General features: G+C 40.6%; 1 protein-coding gene across 1 annotated transcript in view; it reads right to left on the bottom strand.

The window, feature by feature from the left end:
• Slc9b1 (solute carrier family 9 member B1) overlaps positions 1-23,293 on the bottom strand; it is a 48,056-nt gene extending 24,763 nt beyond the window's left edge. Inside the window, exons 1-6 of the mRNA XM_032897278.1 lie at positions 23,201-23,293; positions 22,583-23,001; positions 15,675-15,735; positions 15,214-15,388; positions 1,589-1,759; positions 274-416 (exon numbers count right to left, since the gene is read on the bottom strand). Coding sequence (XP_032753169.1) covers positions 274-416; positions 1,589-1,759; positions 15,214-15,388; positions 15,675-15,735; positions 22,583-22,587 — 555 coding nt within the window. The 5' untranslated portion in view covers positions 22,588-23,001; positions 23,201-23,293. The remainder of the gene's footprint in view (positions 1-273; positions 417-1,588; positions 1,760-15,213; positions 15,389-15,674; positions 15,736-22,582; positions 23,002-23,200) is intronic.
• Positions 23,294-24,166: the final 873 nt, after the last annotated feature.

Raw genomic sequence — 24,166 nt, forward strand, 5'->3', positions numbered from 1 at the left:
CTCCGTTAACTGCCAGTGGTCCTGCCGAAGGCACACCTACTTCTATGCACATTACTAAAGATGATCACTAACACAGACCTTATATCATATTGATTTCTCTTCATATAAATACTGGTGGCTGGAAGTAGAAATTATAAAACCAACATTTTGGTCAAGTCTTTGATCTTTATCTTAGTTTTACATTAGACTTTACAAAAATCTCTGCTTCTTTTTATTTTTGTTATTTTCTAATATGTAAAAGAATTTTTACTCAAAATTTAATAGGAAACTTACCTGTGGGTCCAGTCCAAGCCCAGCTCGTATTAGGATAATAGTAAGGGCAGTGTTTCTTAAAGCTGAAGACCATGAGGTAGGAATATGGACAAATTTGTAAAGAATCGGAACGTTCCTGATGGTGAAACCAGCCAGTAACATCCCTAAGGCAGAAGGGAAGGGAGAGAAAAGAAAGTAGAAAACAGAGTATATCTGATTCAGCTGATTTTTCCAAGAGAGAAGCATGGGGGTGGGTGCATGGGTAAAGGGATGCTGAACACAGACACATGGTGCAGGAGTGGTGCAGGTGTGGTACAGGTGTGTAACAGGTGTGGTGCAGGTGTGGAGCAGGTGTGGTGCAGGTGTGGTGCAGGTGTGGTGCAGGTGTGGTATAGTTAACAAGCAGTGATGCTGAGCACAGCAAGAGTGAGAGTGAAGACAAAGAGAGGCAGAGGCCAGATGGCGGAAGGCTCCTCCTCTTTGGCAGAGGCAGGGGCTATGGGAAGGTTTTATAAAGGAATTGATATAAGAGTCTTGCAGTTTTTATGTATTGGTCTTGGAGAATTAGACAGTGATAAGATAGGCCCCAGAGACCAGAAAGAAGGTTATGTCATTGTTCATGGAAAAGTCAGGAATAGAAGTTGTGGAGTAAATATTTAGAGAGATTTGGATGTGAGGGTATTGTGAACATGGTAAGACGTACTGAGACAATCTCTACAGATCGTGCTTTGCCTATTTAGATGTATTGGTCATGTAGAAGATATGAGACGTCAGAAAAAATTTTACCACTAACTTTCCTGTCCACCTGCAGATCACAGAACAATAAAATGAAGAAGCCATACTTAATACAGGAGTGGCAGATTGACATACACAACACAGACACTCATGCAGCTGACACAGCCCTCAGAGGGTAATGCTACCCACTCATCCTAATGTGCATATAGTTCCATGACATGTACAAAACTTCAGCCTTTTCTTTTTTCTTTTCTTTTCTTTTTTTTTTTTTTTGGAGCTGGGGACTGAACCCAGGGCCTTTCGCCAGCCTTTTCTAAATTTCCTTTCTTCTAGAATGCATGTTAAACTAAGCTTCCAACATATAAAATAATAAAGTAACATCAATAATATATTCAGTATCTTCAAATTACTTTTTAAAATAGATTGTAAAAATCTGTGTAGAGCATAAATATATATGAAATGCTGGATATACATGCACAGTAAATGCATATAATTAGAAGTTAGATATACCTTATTAATTAAAATAATATATCTAGTCCAAATAGAAAATGTTCAGAATTTACAAATCATCAACAAAGAATACAGAAGATTATACACTTACCAAGAAGAGGTGGGAGGGGAGGTACTACAGGTATTCTAATGACTTCTATAATTTTGCCCCCAAGAAAAGCAGTGTAAAAAATAACTACAAGTCCAAACAAATTTCCACCAGGGAGAACTTCTTGACCTATAAGGGCCCAGAGTAGAATCCATAATACAATGAGTGTAACTCCTGAAATAGAAGAAAATTACATCTATATAGATATAAGTACATGTAGCAAAAATAAATCCTATTAACTACACTAATATGCAGACCTCCAAGCCACTCGAAACGTTGATTAATATCACATACTGGTATAAATGAAGGATAGTTGTTAAAATATATTTCAGAGACATTATCAGTTCATAGGACCATTCCTAAAAGGTAAACGTGTGTGCCAAGCCTGATGAATTATGCCAGTCTCTGAAACCTATGTAAGTACGGAAGGAGAAAACCAGAACCCACCCCACGAGGCTGTTTGCTGAACTTAGCACATGTTCCATGGCACATGTCCTCTCATTACATATGCGCGTACATACATGCATGCACACATTGCACAAAGAGAAACAGGAAAATGAGATTTCAAATTCTATGTGAGTGTTTTTCTTTGTCCTACTGGGAATTCAACCTATGGCCTCGAAATGGTGGACAAAAGCCCTACACTGAGTGGCATCCCTGAACCCTGTAGGCACTAAAGGCTTTTGTAATAGCTTAGCATTTTTCTATTCCTTTCTTGTCTAAGATAGGCTCTGGCTTTGTTCCCTAGGCAGGCTTCCCAGTGTCCTCTTGCCTCTGCCTCTAACAACTGGCATGATGGCCCACGCCATAAAGCCAAGTCATTAAGAAATGTCATGACAATATGTTGAGATTTCCTTTTTTTAAAATTTTTTTTTATATTTTTTTCTCCATCTTTATTAAATTGGGTATTTCTTATTTACATTTCAATTGTTATTACCTTTCCCGGTTTCCAGGCAAACATCCCCCTAATCCAATGTGAATGCTTCACTCCTTTAAAAGGGGAACAAGAATACCCTTGGGAGGGAGGGAATAGGGAGGCAAAGTTTAGAACAGAGGCAGAAGGAACACCCATTCAGAGCCTGCCCCACATGTGGCCCATACATATACAGCCACCAAACTAGATAAGATGGATGAAGCAAAGAAGTGCAGGCCGACAGGAACTGGATGTAGATCTCCTGAGAGACACAGCCAGAATACAGCAAATACAGAGGCGAATGCCAGCAGCAAACCACTGAACTGAGAAAAGGACCCCCGTTGAATAAGAGAAAGGACTGGAAGAGCTTGAAGGGGCTCGAGACCCCATATGAACAACAATGCCAACCAACCAGAGCTTCCAGGGACTAAGCCACTACCCAAAGACTATACATGGACTGACCCTGGCTCCAACCTCATAGGTAGCAATGAATATCCTAGTAAGAGCACCAGTGGAAGGGGAAGCCCTTGGTCCCTAAGACTGAACCCCAGTGAACATGATTGTTGGGGGGAGAGTGGTAATGGGGGGAGGATGGGAAGGGGAACACCCATAAAGAAGAGATTTTCTTAAGTTTGAAAACAACCTGGACCGGCTATGATACAAATTCTCAACTTAATTCATCATCACAATGACAGAGCAAAAATTTAAACATGAGCACATTAAACCTTTGTATTGAAAAAAATTATTCAGGTAATATTTTTGTTGTTAGAAGGTAGCTTATGAGCGGGAAGTGTTGGTGGGCAGGGGGAGTAAATACTTGTGTGCAGAAGCATTGGTGGGCCAGCCAGGGAGATGGCTCAGCACGCGAGAGCGTTTGCCATGCCATTCTGGCTGCCTCCCTCCAGCGCTCGCCCAAGCCAAAATGCTGCATCTGTGGTTTACATCTAATCCTGGCACTAGCACTGCCACGGGGACAGGGGAACTGGAGGCAGGAGAATGAACAAGAAGTGTGGGTAGACAGCACGGTGCAGAAAAAAAAGAAGATACCTTATCCCGAGAACAAGGTAGCAGGAGAGAACCGACTCCTCTCAAATTGTCCCCTCCCCTGGACAGAACGGTCCTCCAAACCATCAGGTGTCTATCACTGAGTCATGTAACAGGTACCCAGGAAACCCACGAGCAAATAAACCAAACAATGACAGCACACACACAAATAAAAGATATTAGGTGCTGGAAGCCAAGCGATACAAGGAGCTCACAGTTCAACAAGAGGCAGCCTGACAGAAGAGGTCTTAAGGATTCCTGGCTCTTGCCATACATAATTCTTCTAGCATCCTAATGTAGTCCTTTCAGCAAGGCTATAAAAAATTCACAAAATGTTATTAGTTTCATATTTACTGAGTTAAAAAAACACAACTTTTTAATCTATTTATTATTTTTTCCAACACCACTTGTAGAATTTTCAAAATAAATGAGTAAGGTCTGATGAAGGACCTTGAAGGTAAAAGAGAGGAGGGGGAAAAATATGAAGAAAATCAAACAAGCTAGGTCCTTGTGGCAAATGGGACACACACAGCTTAACTAAAAATTAAATAGCACCACTGAACACACAACAATCAGTAGCCTTCCTACATGCCAACAGAAAACATGCTGAAACCAAGTCGTGAAAAATAGTTCTATTCATAACTGCGGCAAAAAAAAAAAAAAAAATCTTGTAATAATCTAACTCAAGAAGAAACTGAACAACTCAATCAAAACAATGCGTTACTGAAATGAGTTAAAAGTCCTTAAAAGCTCCCTAAGGATCAGGGAAATGGGAGTGAGGACTACATTGCAACTGTCTTACCCTAGTCTGAATGGTGCTCACTAGGGAAACAAACAACAAATGCTAGTGCGGATGCAGACGGAAGCCAGCTTCTACTCTGTAGGCAGGAATGTAAAGTAGTTCAACCACTGTGGAAACCAGCGTGGGGCTTCCTTAAACAAACTAGAAATCACTCGACCATACGACCCAGCTGTACCGCTCGGGTACTGACCCGAAGGACTACAGGCCAACAACTCACAGAGAGACCTGCATAGCCACAGTCACTGCAGCGCTCTTCACAGCTGACTTACGGAACCAACCTCAGGGTCCAAAAGCGGAGGAACAGTCAAAAAAATGTAATAGATGAAGGACAAAGTTGCCATTTGCAGAAAGATGGATGTAACTCAAGACAACTGACTGAATCTCAGAAAGAAAAACAAGGGGGTGGGGGATTTAGTTCAGTGGAAGAGCGATTGCCTAGAAAGCGAAAGGCCCTGGGTTCGGCCCCAAGCTACAAAAAAAAAAACCAAAAAAAAAAAAAAAAAAAGAAAGAAAAACAAATGCCATTCTTCTCACACTGGTGGATTATGGATCTTATATATATGCATACAATCATAAATGTGCATATGATAGGAAAGTGGAGACTCAACTGTATGGCGTCACAGGCCAAGTTTGGCTCTAATGGTTCTTATTTCTTCTGCTTTCTTGGATGGAGTTTACTTTCCTTTTCTGCTTACTAAGGTGGTAGTTTTTATTAAATTTACATATTTAATGTTTTCGGAATGCTCATACTTTATGCACTACTTTGTTACATCCTATAAATTTTGATAAACTGCATTTTCATTTTTATTTAGTTCAAAGTATTTTTAATTTTCCTTTGAGAGTTCCTTTTTCATACAGTGTGATTTTGAGTTGTGTTGTCTCATTATTAGTTATTTTACGAATTTCCAACTTTATTGTGATTTTTAAAACTTCATTATTATATAAGAATATGTCGTTTTATTCTTTCAATATAGTTTCATAATAGTTTTGATTTGCATTTTCCAAATAGATAGAAATATTGAACATTTTTCATCTATTTATTGGCCATTTATATTTCTTTTTTTTTTTGAGAACTATGTGTTCAACTCATCTGTTCATTTGCTGACTAGATTATTTGATTTTAGCATTTAATTTTTAAAGTTTATATATTCTATATATAATCCCTTTGGCTGTGTAATTGGCAGAGATGTTCTCTCATTCTGTAAGTGGTCTCTTTGCTCCACCCATTGTCTGTTTTTCTTTATTGTAGACAGCTTTAGATTTCATGCAATTCTACTGCTTAACTCTTGCTATATTTCCAGAAGTGTGGTACTCTTTTCAGAAAGTCCTTGCCTACGACTATATCTTAAAATGTTTTCTTTAACATGTTTAGCACTTTCAAAGTTTCCACTTCTTAGATATAATTTCAAATTAATTTTTCACAGAGTGAGAGATAGACCTAGCTTCATTCTTCCACGTGTGAATATGTAGCTTTCTCAGCACCACTGATGGTTTGATGAAGCAATCTTTTCTCTGTAGAAAACTGGGTGGTTATAGCTATGTGTGTGTATTTCTTGCTGCCATGCTTCCCTGCCATGATGGACTCTTACCCCTGGGACATCTCACCAACCCTTCTGCACTGATTTATGTAACATATTTTTATAATGACAAGCAGTAGAGTAGCTCTGCTTATAGCCACATCACCACAAATAAGGACCCGCAATGGAGCACAGTGGCTCCATCGTCACTAGGTAACATCAACTGTTCAGCATGACTACAGTCTAACAGGACCATACTTGTGTAGAGTTCATCACTGACAGAAAGCCGTGACTCAACACATGGGAATCAAGTACTTGTGTTTTTCAGTCTTTTTCTCATACAATTGTTATTCATACTACACACATTAGCTGTAATTATTGAACATACTATATTTTGAATAAACTTATTGGGTAAGGAAAAAAAAAAGCATTTTTAACCTTCAATCTTTTTCTCCTTTCTGTAGGTCAGAGTTTCTGGTTTATATAAAATTGCTTTCTATCTGAAAATCTCCTGACAGTTGTAAGGGAACAGCAACAGTGTGTCTTCACATTTTTTTTTTTTTTTAATTCGAAAAGGGTTTATTTGCCCTCAATTTCTGAAGGATGATTTCACAAAACATGGAACTCTGGAGTGACATTTAATTTTCTCCTCGACATTTCTCTCCACTCTTCTTGCTTACATCGTTTGTGAGGATGGAGGACACACTTTTATTTGTACTCCGAGATAGGCAAGGTTTCTCTCTGACTTCTGAAGTTTTAATGAGTATACCGCTAGGGGTAGGTGGATTTACCCCCATGTTCTCTAGTTACTGACTTATGTAGCCCTGGCCGTCCTCTAAATCACAGCGATCCACCTGCCTTTGCATCTGCTGGGATTAAAGGTGCATTTCCATGTTCTCTCTTTTTTTTTTTTTTTTTTTTGATTCTTTTTTTCGGAGCTGGGGACCGAACCCGGGGCCTTGCGCTTCCTAGGCAAGCGCTCTACCACTGAGCTAAATCCCCAACCCCCCATGTTCTCTTTTTAGTGTATTTTTCCTATGATCTGGTGTCCACCATTTGAGAAAATTCAGTCATTACTTTTCAAGAATGTCTTTGTTTCCTTTCCAGTATTTTTCTTCCTCTTGACATTCCCCATTTATATATAATATTTAGTTTTCCTTTAGTTCTTAAACTTTTGCTCATTTTCAACTTTTTTGTTCTTGCTCTTTAGTTCTAGTTTAGTTTAGTTTCTTGTCACATGTTTTCATGTTCAGCCTTTCACTTGTGTTCAGTCTACTGGTGATCCATTCCAAGGTAAGTTATTCATTTCTCTGACTGTGCTCATCTGTGCTATTTCTTCCCCAATATCTCTTGGCTTACAACACTCAAAAATTTCACATATATTCTAGCGTACTAGCCATACTTGGTTTAAGCCCACAGTCCCATAATTCTAGCATCTCCACTCTAATGGTTTCTTGCCCTTCAAAAACTTTGCTGTTAAAAAAATAGACATACATTTTAACAGAAAGGTGAACGTGTTCCAGTATAGAAAAAGACCACCTAAGAACATGGTCCAGAGTGGAGGTGGAGCACTGCTGGCCCTAAAGCTCAGTCCGTTAGTGAGCCTGTGCCTATGTACACTGTGAATACAACGGTCTCCCAAATGTTGGTTTTTTTCAAGTTCCTTAATTGCTTCAGGCTGGCCAAAGGATGCTAGAGTGGTGTATTTTCTTTCTAGACAGATGAATAAAGGTGGCTGGAATTGAATTCCCCTCTCTTAGGTTGGTTAAGCTATGGTAAGCCATGGTTAGACTTTAGTACATTTACTGTTTCAGGACAGTCTATGTACCCCTAGCTGGCATCCATTTTCTTGACAGCAGGCCAGTCAGTAAGGGCAGAGGACAGTGCTGTATTTCATAATGATTGTTCTCTCTCCTGCTGGTAGGTTCTAGAAGCTAAGCTTAACAAAACTGTGGGCCATTGTTTCATGCCTGGGCTTGACCAGCCTTTAACTTGTTTACAATTACAATCACCATTCAGGTTTTCTTCCCTGTCTGCTGTTCCCAGAGTTTTCTGCTGCAAATTATGATCCACTACATCTGTATGTGTGCACACATAAGCTTTGGGGCAGCAGTTTAGATAATTATGGGTCTAAAGAGACTTAATTTCAGTTTTTCATTTGCTGTTACATTAAAGCATATATGTATGTAAGATCCTTGCATACAGAATCAGCAATGAAAGTATCTGGAGGGGTTGGGGAATTAGCTCAGTGGTAGAGCACTTGCCTAGCAAGCACAAGGCCCTGGGTTCGGTCCCCAGCTCCGAAAAAAAAAAAAAAAAAGTATCTGGAATGTTATTTCTGAACCTTAAACTTCCAATATTTCTATACTTGTGAAACTGATATTATGATCTTTAAAAACCTTTATTTTGAAGAGCTTACAACTAAAAAATGCACTGAAATTAACCAGATGCAAGGTCTGTACCGCACTGATGTCATCTACAGTTAAATGGTCGTCCTCATGCTGTAGGCTTCACTCTGCCCTTCACGTTGATCTGTTCCTTATGACAAACCATTTAAAGGAAAGGCCATGTTTTTGCTCTGACTTAATTGCTCATTCCATTCACTCTTCAGCCTACTACATATGTCAGCTATGTGAACATACATGCATACTACATATGTCAGCTATGTGAACATACATGCCTACTACATATGTCAGCTATGTGGACATACATGCCAACTACATATGTCAGCTATGTGAACATACATGCCTACTACATATGTCAGCTATGTGAACATACATGCCTACTACATATGTCAGCTATGTGAACATACATGCCAGTGCAAAAGTTACATACGCCATTGGCACTCAAATGTCATTTTGTCAAGCAGCAAATTTTTATAAATCAGAAAGAGGATATTTATCAAGACAGCCAAAAGACAAGATTTAGCTTAAATTCAGGAGTAGTCCATGTTTATCACCTAAAATCTTGATTGATTCTGGAAATATTTACTTCTAATATTAAAGAATTTTGATGTTTGCTTGTTGAGAACTACTTTGTCAGGGACACTATCTTTATACACTATCTTTAGCCTTTACATCCAATACTTTTAATTATGATTATAAATGTAGTTAGGTTTCCTGTAAGCAATATTTTATATGATCAAAATAAACTACCAGTTCACTTATATAGACGTCAAATGTGCTAAATTTTACCCTTCCCCAGTTCTTGGTGCTCTATGTGTTGATTTTTGTTTATGCTCAATATAAAATTTCTGTGACGTTTCAGTAACACTGAAAGAATAAAAAATGCAGCTAAGAAGTCAGAAGTTTAAAAAAGCCCCAAATACCTCAAATTCCAGACCCTGCCCTCTACCTGTAGGTAAAAGGTCACATTTCTTGAGCCTGCTCTCCCAGGAACTAGATAAAAGGACTTAAGATAAGGCCCTTAGAGAACAATCTTGAGAAGCAGGAAGCTTCTCCCACGAACTGTTGGACCATAAAGTAAACAATCTTGAGAAACAGGAAGCTCCTCCTTGTGATTTTTCACTGGTATTCTTGACATTTTCCAATGACGCCTCCCTACCCGCTGGGGTTGAGGTTTCTTCCTTTAAATTCCCTTTGTCTTAGTTACTGGGGGTCGAACTCCACTGTCCCTACGTGGGATATGAGTCTCGACCCCAGTGCACTGGTTCCTATCAATAAACCTCATGTTTATTACAGCAAGGATGGTCTCACGTGAGTTCTTGGGGTGTCGCATCATCCCGAGACTTGAGTGAGGGTCTCCCCACTCCAGGGGTCTTTCAACACCACAACTACAAACCAATAACACTTTCAGAATGAGGCAGAAGTAGACAGTCCTTTAGTTTCCTGTCACTGAGCTCTGACTTCTCTGTCATGGCCCCTGGCTGAACACTGGCTTTCTCAGTTTATAAGTGCATGCACAACTACCCATATGGGTTTTTAAAATGATCTGCACAAAACGATAAATTATATACAGAAAATTGGTTTTTAGAAGTACAGATAGCTGTTATTTCTGTTGCGCCAATAATTTAACATATATACACACAGGAAAAGTTCTAATTCAGTTGTCTGAACGCTAATGCGAATAAACCACCACTACATTTTCACAATGACAGAAGAAGTAATGTCAAATACTTCATAGAATAAATACTCAATTATTCCCTGCACGTATAAAGGCTGGTTATAATACTGTTTTCTTTACTTGATTAGAAGTATGTCTTAAGCCAGCAAACACCATATGCACTAAAATTCACAACAGTTCAGGAATCTCTGACCTTATATAAAGAAATCCAAAATATCGAACCATAAGAAGCAAGAAACACTTATTACCATGCAATAGTTAGGCTAAACATTGCACCGAAATCCAATTTAAAACAGCAGGCTCTGATGTGTGTAGCACCCAAAGGTCAGCAGTGAGCTCTGTCAACCCATTCTCTTGCTGGTAAAACTCAGACCTTCAAGTATGAGAACAAACCATGTGTCCTCCACAAGGGATCAGCTCTTTATAGCAGTTCTATTTACTTTGTTGTTGTTGTTGTTGTTTGTCTATTTAGTTTTTTTTCCCTCCAGATATAGTTTTTCTGTGTAGTCCTGACATCCTGGGCCGTGGGGACTCACTCTGGAGACCAGGCTGGCTTTCAACTCAGAGATCTACCCGTCTGTCTCCTGTGCACAGGGGTTAAAGGTGTGCACTGCCACTGCCTTGGCTTTACAGCTATTTTAATGAAATCCCTCAGTTACATCATAAGCAGGAGAGTTTTCATATACTTACTCTTCTTCAAAGATAGCATCTGCCAGTATTTTTTTTTTTTTTTGCTATTAGCTTTAATTTTTCATCTGTAACTGTTCTTTGACATATAAATTAGAGGTTCATCATCTGACCCATCTTTAGATGCAGACTCCTTTTGCACTGCCTGGACTCTCCCTTGTATGCTGCTTTCTGCTTTCTTAGTTAGCACTAATTTTTTTTTACAGAGTTTTGTTTTTGTTGTTTGTTTGTTTCCTTCTTCTGTTTTGCTTGTAGCAGTAGCTCTCTGTTCTGCTTTGTGAGATGTCTGTTTCCGTGGCTGCTCCTCTTTATCTCAGCCTTCGAAAGGCCCTTCTTTTCTATTTTTACCTTCATCGCTGCTGGACCCACCTGACAGGGTTTCAGGAAACCTGGTTTACCTTGACTTCGCTGTCATGACATAACTATTCTCTTCCTTTTTTACTGCATTTGCTTGGAGAGGTTGTTTTGTTTTGTTTTTTTAGATCTTAGCGGTGGTTTTCGGAAATCTTTAAATGCATTAAAAACTTGAAGGGCCTCTTCAGCTAGTTCATGGTTCATACCCATCTCCAAGTCAGGAACCTCAGGGATGCTCTTTAGCACGACGTCTCTAAACTTCTCAGCATCCTTCCTTCCGTATATACTGGATACTGGACACTGCCTTTTTCAAGGACAGCCACTGAACCAACACATCCTTCTTTAATGCGGACATTGTGCTGGTCTGTTGTGGACCCATTTGTGTGGACTTCTAAGTTTGTCTTCAGTTTCCTATGTTTGCTTGTTTTTCAAATGTCATTTCCAGCTTCAACTGAGGTGACTAGGTAGTTTCTGCCCTTAGGTTTATTTACACGCTATATTACATGTATTGATTTACGTATGTCAAACCAACCTGGTCTTTCTAGAATGAAGCACACCTGATTATAATGTATAATCATCGTGTATTCCTGAATTTGGTTTGGAAGTTTGTATGAAACAGCCAGTAAGAAACCTAGACTGCATATGCATAAAGGAAAAAGAGAGGCTTGAAAAAGAGATAGCACACAACTTGTATCCCTTATCTTTCTAAGACTTTTGTCAAAGACTTTGTGGCATTGAATGAGATAATCGTGTGGGTTTTTCTTTCAACTTGTTTATATGGTGGAATATGTTGATGGGTTTTCATAATTTTCATACATTGTAACACCCTGAGATGAAGCCTACTTGATCATGGTGAATGATGTTTTTGATGTGTTCTTGGATTATTTTATTGAGCATCCTTGCATCAATGTTCATAAGAGAAACTGCTCTGAGATTCTTCCTTTACTGAGTCTTTGTGTGCTTTATTATTAGGGTGACTGTGGCTGGCAGTCCTTCTGTTTTCATTTTGTGGTAAAGTCTGAGGAGTGTTGGTATTAGCTGTTCTTTGAAAGTCTGGTAGAATTCTGGGCTAAAACCATCTGGTCCTGGGCTTTTTGGGGGTGGGAGACTTTTAATAACTGCTTCTGTTTACTTAGGGGTTATAGGAGTATTTAGATTGCTTGCTTTGGTAAGTGAAATCTATCCAGAAAATAATCCATTTCGTTTAGATTTCCCAATTTTATGGAGTACAGGCATTTCAAGTAAGACCTGATGATTCTTTGGATTCCCTTAGTGTCTGTTGTTATGTCCCCCTTTTCATTTCTAATTTTGTCAGTTTGTCAGAAATAATAATCTCTCTGCCTCCCTTGCTGGTGGGAGTGCAAACTTGTACAACCAAATGATAACCAAAATAATATCATTTTGGCAGCTTCTCAGAAAATCAAGACTAATTCCACCTCAAGGCCCAGCTATACCACTCCTGGGCATACATCCAGAAGATGCCCCACCATCCCACAAGGGCACTTGATCCACTATGTTCATAGCAGCTTTGTTTGTAATAGCCAGAAACTGGAAGCAAACCAGATACCCCTCAGCTGAAGAATGGATAAAAAAAACTGTAGTTCATTTACACAGTGGAATACTACTCAGGTATTAAAAAGAAGGATGTCTATTTACAGGCAAACTAGAACTAGAAAATATCATCCTGAGAGAGTTAACCCAGATCAAAAAGGACATGCATGGTATATACTATCTTATAACTGGATATCAGTCATAAGTATGGAATACCCACACTACAATCCAGACTGAAGAAGCTAAAACAAAACAAAAAACCAAAAATAAGGGGGACCCAAGGGAGAATGCTTGAATTTCACTCAGAAGGGGAAATAGTTATGCTGGAGAGATGGCTCAGTTGTTAAGAACCCTGACTGCTCTTCCAGATGTCCTGATTTCAAATCCCAGCAACCACATGGTGGCTCACAACCATCTGTAATGCGATCTGATGCCCTCTTCTGGTGTGTCTGAAGACAGCTACAGTGTACTCATAAAATAAAATAAATAAATCTTTAAAAAAAAAAAAAAAAAGAAGGGGAAATAGTCATCAGAGGTGGATGGAGGGAGGGAACTGGGTAGGAGAGGGTACAAAAAGGGGGATGGGGTAGGGTCACATGAAGGGAGAGCCAGGGAGAAAGAGCCAGGAGACTGAAGGAAAATTAGTGGCTGGTGGGGGTGGGGACATCTCTAGGATGTGCCAAAGACCTGGGATGGGGGAGGCCCCAGGGAGTCTATGAGGGTGACCCTAGCTGAGACTCCTAACAGTGAGGGATATGGAGCCTGAAGTGGCCACCTCCTATAGCCAGAAGGGAATCCCGGTGGAGAGATAAGGGAACAAACCCACTTACAAAAATGTGTCCTGCCTACAAGTGCAGGGACGAAGATGAAGCCGAGACTGAGAAAATGGCCAGCTGATCAATGGCTGCCCCAACTTGAGACCCACCCCATGGGCAAGCACCAATCGCTTACACTATTAATGACACTGTTATGTCTGCAGACAGGATCCTAGCATAACTGACCTCTGAGAGGCTCCATCCAGCAGCTAACAGAAATGAGGCACACAGCCAAACATTAGACAGAGTTCAGGGAGTCTTGTGGAAGAGCTGCAGGAAGGATGGAGGAACCCAGAGGAGATAGAAACTCCACAGGAAGACCAACAGCGTTAGTAACCTGGACTCTTGGGGGCTCCCAGAGCCTGAACCACTAACCAAAGAGCACACATGGGCTGAACCTAACCCCAACCCCACACATACACAGCAGATGCACAACTGGAGAAGGGGCCACCCTTGACTCTGCTGCCTGCCTGTGGATCTTGTTCCCCTAACGTGGCTGCCGTGTCTGGCCTCAGTGGGATTGGATGTGCTTCATCCTGCAGTGACTTGAGGTGCCAGGGTGGGTGAGTACCCAGGGAGTCCCCCCACCTTCTCAGAGGAGAGGGGAAATGGAGATATGGGAGGGGCTGTCTGATGAGGGATGGAAAGGTGGGGGCTGTGATCAGAATGCAAAGTGAATAAGTAAATAAATTAATGAAATTAATAGCAAAAAGATAGTACTAATATGTGTATCCCCAAAACAGAAACATGGAAGCTATGAAACCTTTTCTACAAATGTCCTTAAAACTAAATAACCAAAAATGGGGGAAAAAAATGGGGAAATAAGCAAAATCTGACATTTTGGGGCTGAGGTTAAACTCTGTTTGAGTAGAGAAGCCCTGCAGTCCAGCCTTCAGAGGGTAACCACTGGCACCAGTACATAACCTAACACGAAAAGGGTCATCAGTGCATTCCTCCTCTTCCTCTCTCAGAACAACCTCACTCTGGAAACTGCCTGCTAAATAGACTGGCCGATAGGAACGAACACATCTGAAGAGCTGTGCACATAAAATATAGTGACAATGCGAGTCTAGCAATTAGTCACATGAGGACCTTTCAAGTTCAAAGAAACGGTTAATTCATGGCCCTTAAAACACTGATATTAATTAAGAAGCAACTATCACTAATGAAAGAAAAATCAGTGAATAAAGTTTTCTTTTAAAAGCTTAAGGATAGGGTTGGGGATTTAGCTCAGTGGTAGAGTGCTTGCCTAGTAAGCACAAGGCCCTGGGTTCGGGTCCCCAGCTCCAGAAAAAAAAAAAAAAAAAAAAAAAAAAAAAAAAGAAAAGCTTAAGGATAGCAAGGACAAATAAGAATACATGGAAAATAAAAATAAAACTTTAATTATTCATGCCTTACTATATTTAGTCTAGTTTTTGCTCTGTACAGGTTATATATACCCAGTAGTCAAAATCGCTGAGTTTAATCATGTAGGATATTCATAAATAAAAAAGGCTCATGAATATTTGGCAACAATAAGATGCAATATAGGCCCCAGCTATTTTAAATTTGAAGCCCAATATCTAGAACCTTAGTATTGTCAGGGATATTAGGACTTCAAGCTAACAAAGATCACAACAGGAAGTTGTAAACAAGAGTCTTCAACTAACATGGCTTCTAATCCCCAAATTCAGCATTAAATAAAGTAAGAATCAAGCACTACCTTGGTTTGGAAAGGTTGAACTATCCGTTCTGTCTACATATTGCTCAGAACTGAGTCTACCGTGTGAGGTGCACATCTTAAACACTTAGCCTTATCATCTGCATTTTATTAGACATATAGACTCCCATTTTCTCCCCACATACATCTCTATCTGACATACCACCGGTAATTGTTTTATTTACTGTTCCCCGTGGAGGACAGAAACTATTTGTACTGCTGTGTTCTCTTTCCCATTCCTCTGTTTCTATTTTGGTCGTTTGTGTTTCCTTCGTTTTTGATTCTTTCGTTTGTGGTACCTTCGGTTCTTGTGCCTGAGGTTCTGGTTCTCCAGGAGCCTAAAGTAAAACAAGGAGGGCTTTTAAGAACTGTACTCTCCACATAAGTGTACGAATGTAAGCAGTCACTACCAGTTTCACAAGGCTAGTTAGTTGACCAATGGGTGCCCAGGCTGTGCCTGTCTCTGCTCCCAGTGCTGGGCTTCCAAGTATATGTAGCACGCTTGGTTTCAGCATGGATGCTGGGATCAGAGCTGAGATCCTTGTGCCCTCGCCCAGACAGCCATCTCCCAAGAGCTCAACACAGAACTGCACATTATGTTATGATGTAATTTTAAGACTTTACCTGATCAGTTATAGATGATTGGAGATGATCATCCTTCTTGTCTACTTCTATGTTGGACTCGCTAATATTTAAAAGAAAAAAAATTGAAAGTGAAAAGAAAGTCTATAAATCCATATAAAAACAAATTTGGCTAAGTAAATTTGGAAATATTTAATAAAAGTATATCAAAGTCAAGTCAGATACCTTTAATAAAAAAAATCTAAATATTCACTTAAAGCCAGTATGCTATGATACACACACACACACACACACACCGAGAAAGACACACAGGCACACAGAGACACACACACACACACACACACACACACACACACACACAGAGAGAGAGAGAGAGAGAGAGAGAGAGAAATAAAAAATTTTAAATATCCACTTAGAGTTATTAATCCTGCTTGATGGCAAATGTCTCTATCTGCTGAACCATCTCACTGTCCCCAAGAGCCTAAGTTTTAAAAGTTTTAGACATGGAGAAATGTATCACTTCTCACCAATTTCATAGTACTGAGCAACATAATTAAAAGCATGTGGGAGATGACCAGTTCTTTATTTTAGTCACTAACTAGTGTGTGTGACATAATTCCCACCACTACCTATTTCATTTTCAATTTCAAGCCTCCGTGAAACTTCAAGAAAATTTAAAATGAAACCTGGAGGAACACTCACAACAGGATATGAGGAAGTTTCTCTTTCACGACGGACCAAACGAAGAGAAAGCTCAGCTAATGGTTAGGTGGAATACTTGGGAAAGAGTGCTGGTCTACAGTGTGGCTAAAATAGGGCATGGAGGAGCAGAGACCTAGAACAGCCCAGAGTAAACAAGGCATCCACACAGATCGATCTAGTCTGGCTCAGCTTGAAACTGATAATAACAAGATAATCCCACTATGCCAAGAACATCTGAAATTCTGCAGCTGGGGAATCTGACAGCCTCCTGGACAATGACCCTGGTGTGGAGATCTGCTGGAATGACGTCATTCTATTACCCAGTGAAGCTCAATTCCTACTGTACCCTCCTCAACCCAGGCTTTTTTTTTTTGCTGCAGAGCCATGCTGATCCTAAACCCAGCTGTATCCAGCTGCTGCCACAGTGTACTGAGTGTCACATCTACTGCGGCTCCAGCGGCCACCTCACCTCCACCAGCCTGGTGACATTTGAGCAGCCCCCTCCCTACTGCAGCCCATATGCACCCTGCCTGTCTGCTGGACTACACATACCCCATGAAGGCAAGAACATCAGATGTATACTGGTATACTGTCCTGCTTTTCCAGCTAGCCATAACGTCCCTGCCTGGGCCCACCACATCAATACATCCTAGGGAACTTCTAGGAACTCTGCTCTTGGGGCTTTACAAGTCACACAGAATCATTAGCAAATTTCCTGCAGGGGGATCTCAAAGAATCCCAATAGATTTAACCCAAAAGTGTCCTTTTCAGGGCAATCCAAGTAAAAGACGAAGGACAAAGAATTCTAAAAACAGAAATTTACAATCAGTAACACATACATGAGGGAATCCTACTTGATGAAAAACAGATTTATCAGTAGAAATTTTATAGGCCAAGAGAATAAGATGACATGTTCATGTCCCTAAAGAAAAAGGGGGTCAGGCTGGATGTATACACATCTGCTGTTCCAGCACTTGGAAGACTGAGACAGGAGACTCTCAACTTTCAGGAGAGCTTGGGCTGCATAGCAAGACACTGTCTCAAAAGCAAGCAAATATGGCCAACTAAGAATATCATAATCAGTCAGTGCTCCAGAAGTCAGGCATTCCTAAGACAACTGAAAACTCAGGAAATTCACTGCCACAAGACTGGTGTTACTTACCTCCCCACCTCCCAAATGCTTAAGGGATCCTACATATAGAGATAAAAGGTATACACCATCATTAAAACACATAAACATATAAAATGCATTAGTAAAGCAGACACACAAATGAAAAAGTTATCAAATCTTATCAATACAGAATACAACCAAACAACAAAGATAACATGGGACAAAGAACAGAATAAAGGATATATAAAACAATCAAAAATTGATAAAAAGCAAGTCTTTATCTATTGATAATAATTAAATAGATTAAATGTCTAGGCTAAAAGTTTTATACTGACTAAATATACACACACACACACACAGACACAGACAGACAGACAGACACACACACACACACACACACACACACACACACACACACACACACACACGACAAAGAAAACCAATTGCCCAAAGGCATGCTGCTCATAAGAAACTCAATTTATTAGTGAAGACGCCAGGACTGGAAATAAAGGGATGAGAGGAGATATTTTTCTCAAGTCAAAAAACAAATTAGATAATACCAGATTATAGACTTCAAGACAAAAATTGCAACAAGACAGAGGTAACCATGTAAATAATTAAGAGCAAATTTTAAAAGGAGGATGCTATTGTAAATATACATGTGCTCCAGGCTTGAACACTCAATCATATAATGCTTCAGGTAAGATCTGGGAGCTCTACCCTCCGCTTACATAAAGATAAACCTTAATCAGAAACTAAAGAATTGGCCAGGTGTGGTGGCCTTTAATCTGAGCCAGCACTCAGAGGCAGAGGCCTGTAGATCTCTGTGAGTGTGACACCAGTCTACAAAGTGAGTTCTCAGGACACCCGAGGCTGTAATACAGAGAAATCCTGTTCTGAAAAATAAAATAAACAAAAATTTAAAGGAAAGGAACCTCAAGATTAAACAAAGATGGACTTAACACTTACAGAATATCTCAGCCAATGCATGAAAAACACCCATTATTTTCATAAGCATATGTGATATTATTGAGGACATGCTAGGTCATAAAACAAACCTTGACAAATTCAAAAAGTAGAAACCACAGCATATACTGTCTATGAACAAAACGACCTAAATCTAGAAAGCAATAAGAAGATTGTTGAGGTTTTGCCCCGAAGACCTGGTTGTCCCAGAAATGAAAGAACCTACACATAGACTCAAGTGATGATGTGTGACCTTGCCCTCAAGTTATTTCTGATGGTTTGCATATGCTTGGCCCAGGGAGTGGAATATGATGGTTTGCATATGCTTGGTCCAGGGAGTGGCACTCTTAGAAGGTGTGGCCTTGTTGGAGGAAGTGTGTCACAGTGGGGTGGGTTTGGAGACCCTCCTCCTAGCTCCTCCTAGGATGCTGAAGTTCCTGGCTTCTTTCATGTGAAGATGTAGAACTCAGCTCCTCTTGTACCATGTCTGCCTGGATGCTGCCATGCTCCTGCCTTGATGATAATGGACTGAACCTCTGAACCTGTAAACCCGCCCCAATTAAATGTTGTCCTTTATAAAAATCACCTTGCATTGATCATGGTGTCTGTTCACATCAATAAAACCCTAATAAAGACAAGGGGGTTGGAGGAGACCTCAAGGAGAAAGAGAAGAGAGGAAGAGAGAAGAAGACTTCGTGGGTTAGGCGTCAAGAAAACATGGACCTGAGAGATGGCCGCTTGGAATTAAGAGCAGACAAAACACAGCAAGTAATAATGTGGGGGAATCGATATGAAAACAGATTATAACAGCACAGAGGAGAGATCTCTGCCCAGCTCTGGTGCCTATTAAGGTTTATTTAACCCCAGTCCTTTTAATAGCTGCTATTACAAACTTTTTAGAACAATTAAGTAATCCAAGTTAACAGTCAGTCAATCGAACTCACAGGCATGTTAGACACTAGTCTGGCTTATCACAGAAATAGACATCCTGGGTTGTACAAGTCACAGGTAGCTGGAGTCAGGCATCCTTTGCTTGTTTAGATATGCTATGAATAAACAGATGGGCTTCGAAAGTATCAGAGATCCACAGAATATGGCATTCAAGGTCATTTCATTATTAAAAGATCTTCTGACTATGAGTCATATCTGCTCCTGACAGTACCCCCTATTCCACTCCAGAGAAAGTGGTGAGTATTAATACTTACACGTGGAGTTGCTTTGACTCTGGCAAGCTCACCACTGGGTGAGAAATGTCTTAACTTCATCTGCAGACAAAATGCTGTCCAAAATGGACACTTGGACATGGAATAGTTGACTGCTAAGCTGTGCTAAGACAGGGTAAGATAGTCCTTAATAATTCCTGCTTCTCTTAAGGTTTGTTGGATGTTCTGGGCCAGAAGGCTAAAGACAGAAGCTCCCGTATCATAAGGAATATTGGTGCCTGTCCCAGGGGTGAGCTCTCTCTGTCGTTTCTATGATTTTTGGAAGCTGTGTCCCTGTGCTTCCTACATATAATAGTTATTCCTTCTCAGATCTCTGATGGGATTAAACACTAGATAGTTATAGTATCACAATTAAATTTATATTGTTCAGGATTTAAGATGTCCTTAGGATGGTAATACAAGTTAAGACAGAAAATAATTTACAAAATTCTAACTCACCAGGATAGGATAGATGATTACTTTATCTAACTTGCCAAATATAATGGACTATATGTTATAAATGTATATCATACTTTATAATTTTCATAATTATTATAACTGTGCTCTATATATATCTGAGAGAAAAGGAGCCTTTTGTTGGACTAAAAAGGAGAATCGTTAAGGTTTGGTCTTTTGCTGTCTATTGTAATGGTAAGTACAGGCCTAAAGACCCGGTTGCCCCAGAGACAAAAGAGTCTACATGTAGACACAAGTGATGATACGTGACCTTGCCCCAAGTTATTTCTGATTGGTTAAAAAAAAAACAAAAAACAGATGCCTACAGCTTATAGCTGGAAAGAGTTGAGATAGGCAGAGCTGGGTGTTCCTGGTAGGGGTGGGGTTGGAGGAGAGAGAGAAGAGGGGAAAAGAGAAGACACCATGAGTTTGGAGTCAAGAAAACATAGCCTTGTGGCCAATTGGAGTTTAGAGCAGCCCAGAAGAAACATAGTAAGCAATAACTCAGCTTATTGATATGAAAGTAGATAATAGAGATCTCTGCCCAGCTTGCCTGCTGATTAAGAATTATCGTAAACCTAAAGGTTATGTGTGCCATTTACCTGGGAACCAAATGGTCAAAGGCAGGGTAGAAACCCTGGATTGGAATTAAACATTTCTACAACAGAGGAGTTTTAACTCTTTCAGCTCTATTTTTATTATTCTAAGTTATGTTGTATGTACGTATATCTTCATGTGGGTTTGAACCCACATGTGTCTGCAGGAGCCAGAGAAATTAGATTTCTCCTAGAGTGGGAGCGGTAGGAGGTTCTGAGCTTTCTGAACTAAGTGACCAAAACAAATATGCACACAATTACAGCCATCTTAAGTTCACCAATGATGCCAAGCACACGCACTGCGGAAAAGACGGTGTGTACAGCAAATGGTGCTGAGAAAACCAGATGTCCACAAGCAGAAGAATGACATTAGACCCGTGTACATAATCCTGCACAAAATGCAAAAGTAACTAGGCTGGAAACACTGAAACCATCAGAAGAAAACAGAGGCGAACCTTGCAGGATACTGGTGTAGGGAAGACCTTCCGGAGCTGGACCCCATTTGCCCAGGAGCTAAAGCCAACAATGGATAAATGGGGCCTCATAAAACCAGAAAGCGTCTGCATAGCTAAAGAAACAATTTCGTGAAGAGGAAGCCCACTGAATTGGAATCAACTTGCCAGCTCTGCAACTGACAGAGGATTAATATCCAGAGCATAAAATGAGTAAAAAAAAAAAAAAAATAGGACCCATTCAAAAATGGGTTTGGGATCCGAACAGAATTGTCTAAGGAAAAAGAAAAAAATTCCTATTTTCCCACATCTTCTCCAGCACTTGTTGTTTCTGTTTGATTGTTTTTATCTTTCCAATTCTGACGAGGGCATGATATCTAGTCGTGGCTTTGCTTTGCGTTTCTCTAATTACTAGGGATGGTGAACATTTTCGAGGTCCTTCTTAGCTCCTTACTCCTCAGATAGGAAGCTTTCAGGTCAGAGCCAGGACAGGTCCTCCAGGTACTGTGCCTGAAGAGCATGGAGTCTTCAGCAATAGAGAATGGACTTCCCTCTCTGGGATGCTACCACAGGCAAGGGCAACAGCCTGTGGTGTTTTGGAAATCTCTTGGTCGACACCGATCAACGACTTAAACAGAGGGCTTCTCATGTCTGCTGTTGCGGGGTCTGTTAGAAAGACTCTATAGCTTGGGGGAAGCACTGCTACCTCAGGGGTGTGTGTGTGTGTGTGTGTGACACAGGTACATACACTTACTTATATAAATTAAGTGTAGTTTTAGGTAGACGATATGATGGCTTATAACTTTTTGCCTGATTACTAGGGATGACGAACATTTTTTGAGATCCAGGTACTCACGCTTACACTGGAAATGTTACTCTCACCGAGCCGTCTCTCCAGCTGCTACCTTTTTCGAGCCAGGGCCTCTCCTTCAACCTGGGGCTCACCCACTGGTTAGACTGGCTGACCACCTGTGTTTATCCTGGCAGTGCTAGGATTACGGACACCCCCCCATGGTGTATATACACCTGGCATATGTAGGTGACAGGCATCCAAATTCTGGTTCTTTTGTTTGTACAACAGGCAATTTGTAGACTAAACTATCATATAAATATAACTTATAACTTGTATGTACCTTTTATAGGCACAGTAATAGTGAAAATGGAGAATGAGTTTCCTATATGCAACAGTAAGTTTTTGGTTTGGGTTCCTTTTTCGGTACTGTTGTACAATCATTTGATTCATTGAATTCGATTTGTCCCTGTGGAAAATCATTAGTATGAGAGGTGGCCTTCCTAAGTGCTAAGGGCATATCTCCACCAACCAGTCCGATCTTTCACGGGGAATGAGGTCTGTATGAAAAAGTATACACGCGACTGGGCTCTGTTTCTAACTATTAAACATACAACCACAAAAAGGACAATTATTTGGCATTCTTTTTGATGGTATTAAAATTCCTTAACTTACCTCATCTTTCAGGAGTTGGTTTGCAGTCTTCAGCAGGGAACTTTAAAACCTAAAGGTGACAAGCTTTTATGACAGTTATCCCAATAATAGCGCCACCATAAAGCATCGTCAGAACCCCCGAGTGCAGTGTCTGTCACGCTGTGTGAGCAATTACAGTCCTTAATCCTTAAGCCGCATTGGTGTTAAGTGCTTGTCCGCTGGGATAAGCCAAGAGGAATCCTGATGGGGGGGAGGGGGTTGGGGGAAGGAATGAGAGCCTTCTGGAAATCACAAACCAATCCTGGAACACATCTGCAATTACAGGCGCACGTGAAGGTTCATCTCTCCGAATTCACTATTGCTATAAATAGCATCTGCCCAGTGGGTTAATTTTGTCAGTCTTGATGTAAATCTCTCTCTTCTTTCTAAATAAGCAAGGACTGTTGAGAGAAGGAAAGAAGAGAGACTTGCGTTGAGGGAGGAAAGAAAGAAATCGGGAAGAGATGGATGGAGCCATGTGAGAGAGCTCCCTTAAAGGGAAGGGAGGAGGCTTTCCTTGGCTAAGGACAGGGAGGTGACAGCAGGAAAGTACCCAAGGGCCTGGAGCAGAAGAATGGAGAAAACTGGGCGTACTCTTACCCTCCCAGAGACCCAGCAACCGTCGTCTCGCGCAGGGGTGGCAGGAGAGCCAAGGACAGAAACTGGGCTGGAATTTACCGGAAGCAGAAGGGCAGGGCCGGGGGCGGTGCTCTTAATGAACTTCCTGTCCAAGAATCCCTCACCCTATCCCACCTCTGGCTTTCCTAGTAAACGTGGCAGGGTCTTTCAAATATTTAATCACACGGATCTTATTTTAATATTTCTTTTAGTCCTGCTTCAAGGCCAATGTCTTTTCATTTTGTTTTATTTTTAAAACAGGTCTCACTAGCAGCCTGCTTCAGTCTCCCAAGTGCTGGGGTTATAGGTGGCTTCACCACACTTGGTTCATTGGCTTCAAACCCAACTCTTGATCAGGTGGATAAAACCATCACTGTTTTCATTTAGTTGTTTTTCAAGTTAGTCGAATTACATAGGAATTCTTAGGCAGTGCCAACAAACCCCTCTGTCAATACTCAACACACTCACCTCCCTAAAGAACAGGAATAGTGTTATTTACAAACACGAACTGATAGTTAAAAATGAAACATTTGAGAGTTTCATGTGACGGTGATTGTTCTAAACACGATAATCAAGACTTAACATGCTATACAATGTACACTGTATGTAGCAATTTATATAGCTTTTTAAATTTTTGTTTGCTTGTTTTGTTTTTCAGCTGACAGCAAGAGGATTTATTGTACCGAGTTACACTTGGTCACAAGAGAGAACAGAACTAGTCCAGGATGCTAAAGGTCCAGGGCAGAGGGCCAGCAGGACCGTTTTGGTTGTAAGAAAGGCAGTCATTTTCCCAGGTGATCTTGGTGAGGTGACATTCCAGGTCCACTGAGACTTATTACCTACAGCAGCGTACAGTCCAACAACTTGCTCCAGTGTCCCGGCGTTCAGCATCCCTTACTTCTGCTCCCGCAGGCTTCGTGGGTGCACAAGCTGGTTTCCTCGGACCTC

This window comes from Rattus rattus, chromosome 3, assembly GCF_011064425.1.
Source record: "Rattus rattus isolate New Zealand chromosome 3, Rrattus_CSIRO_v1, whole genome shotgun sequence".
NCBI classification, from domain to species: Eukaryota; Metazoa; Chordata; class Mammalia; order Rodentia; family Muridae; genus Rattus; species Rattus rattus.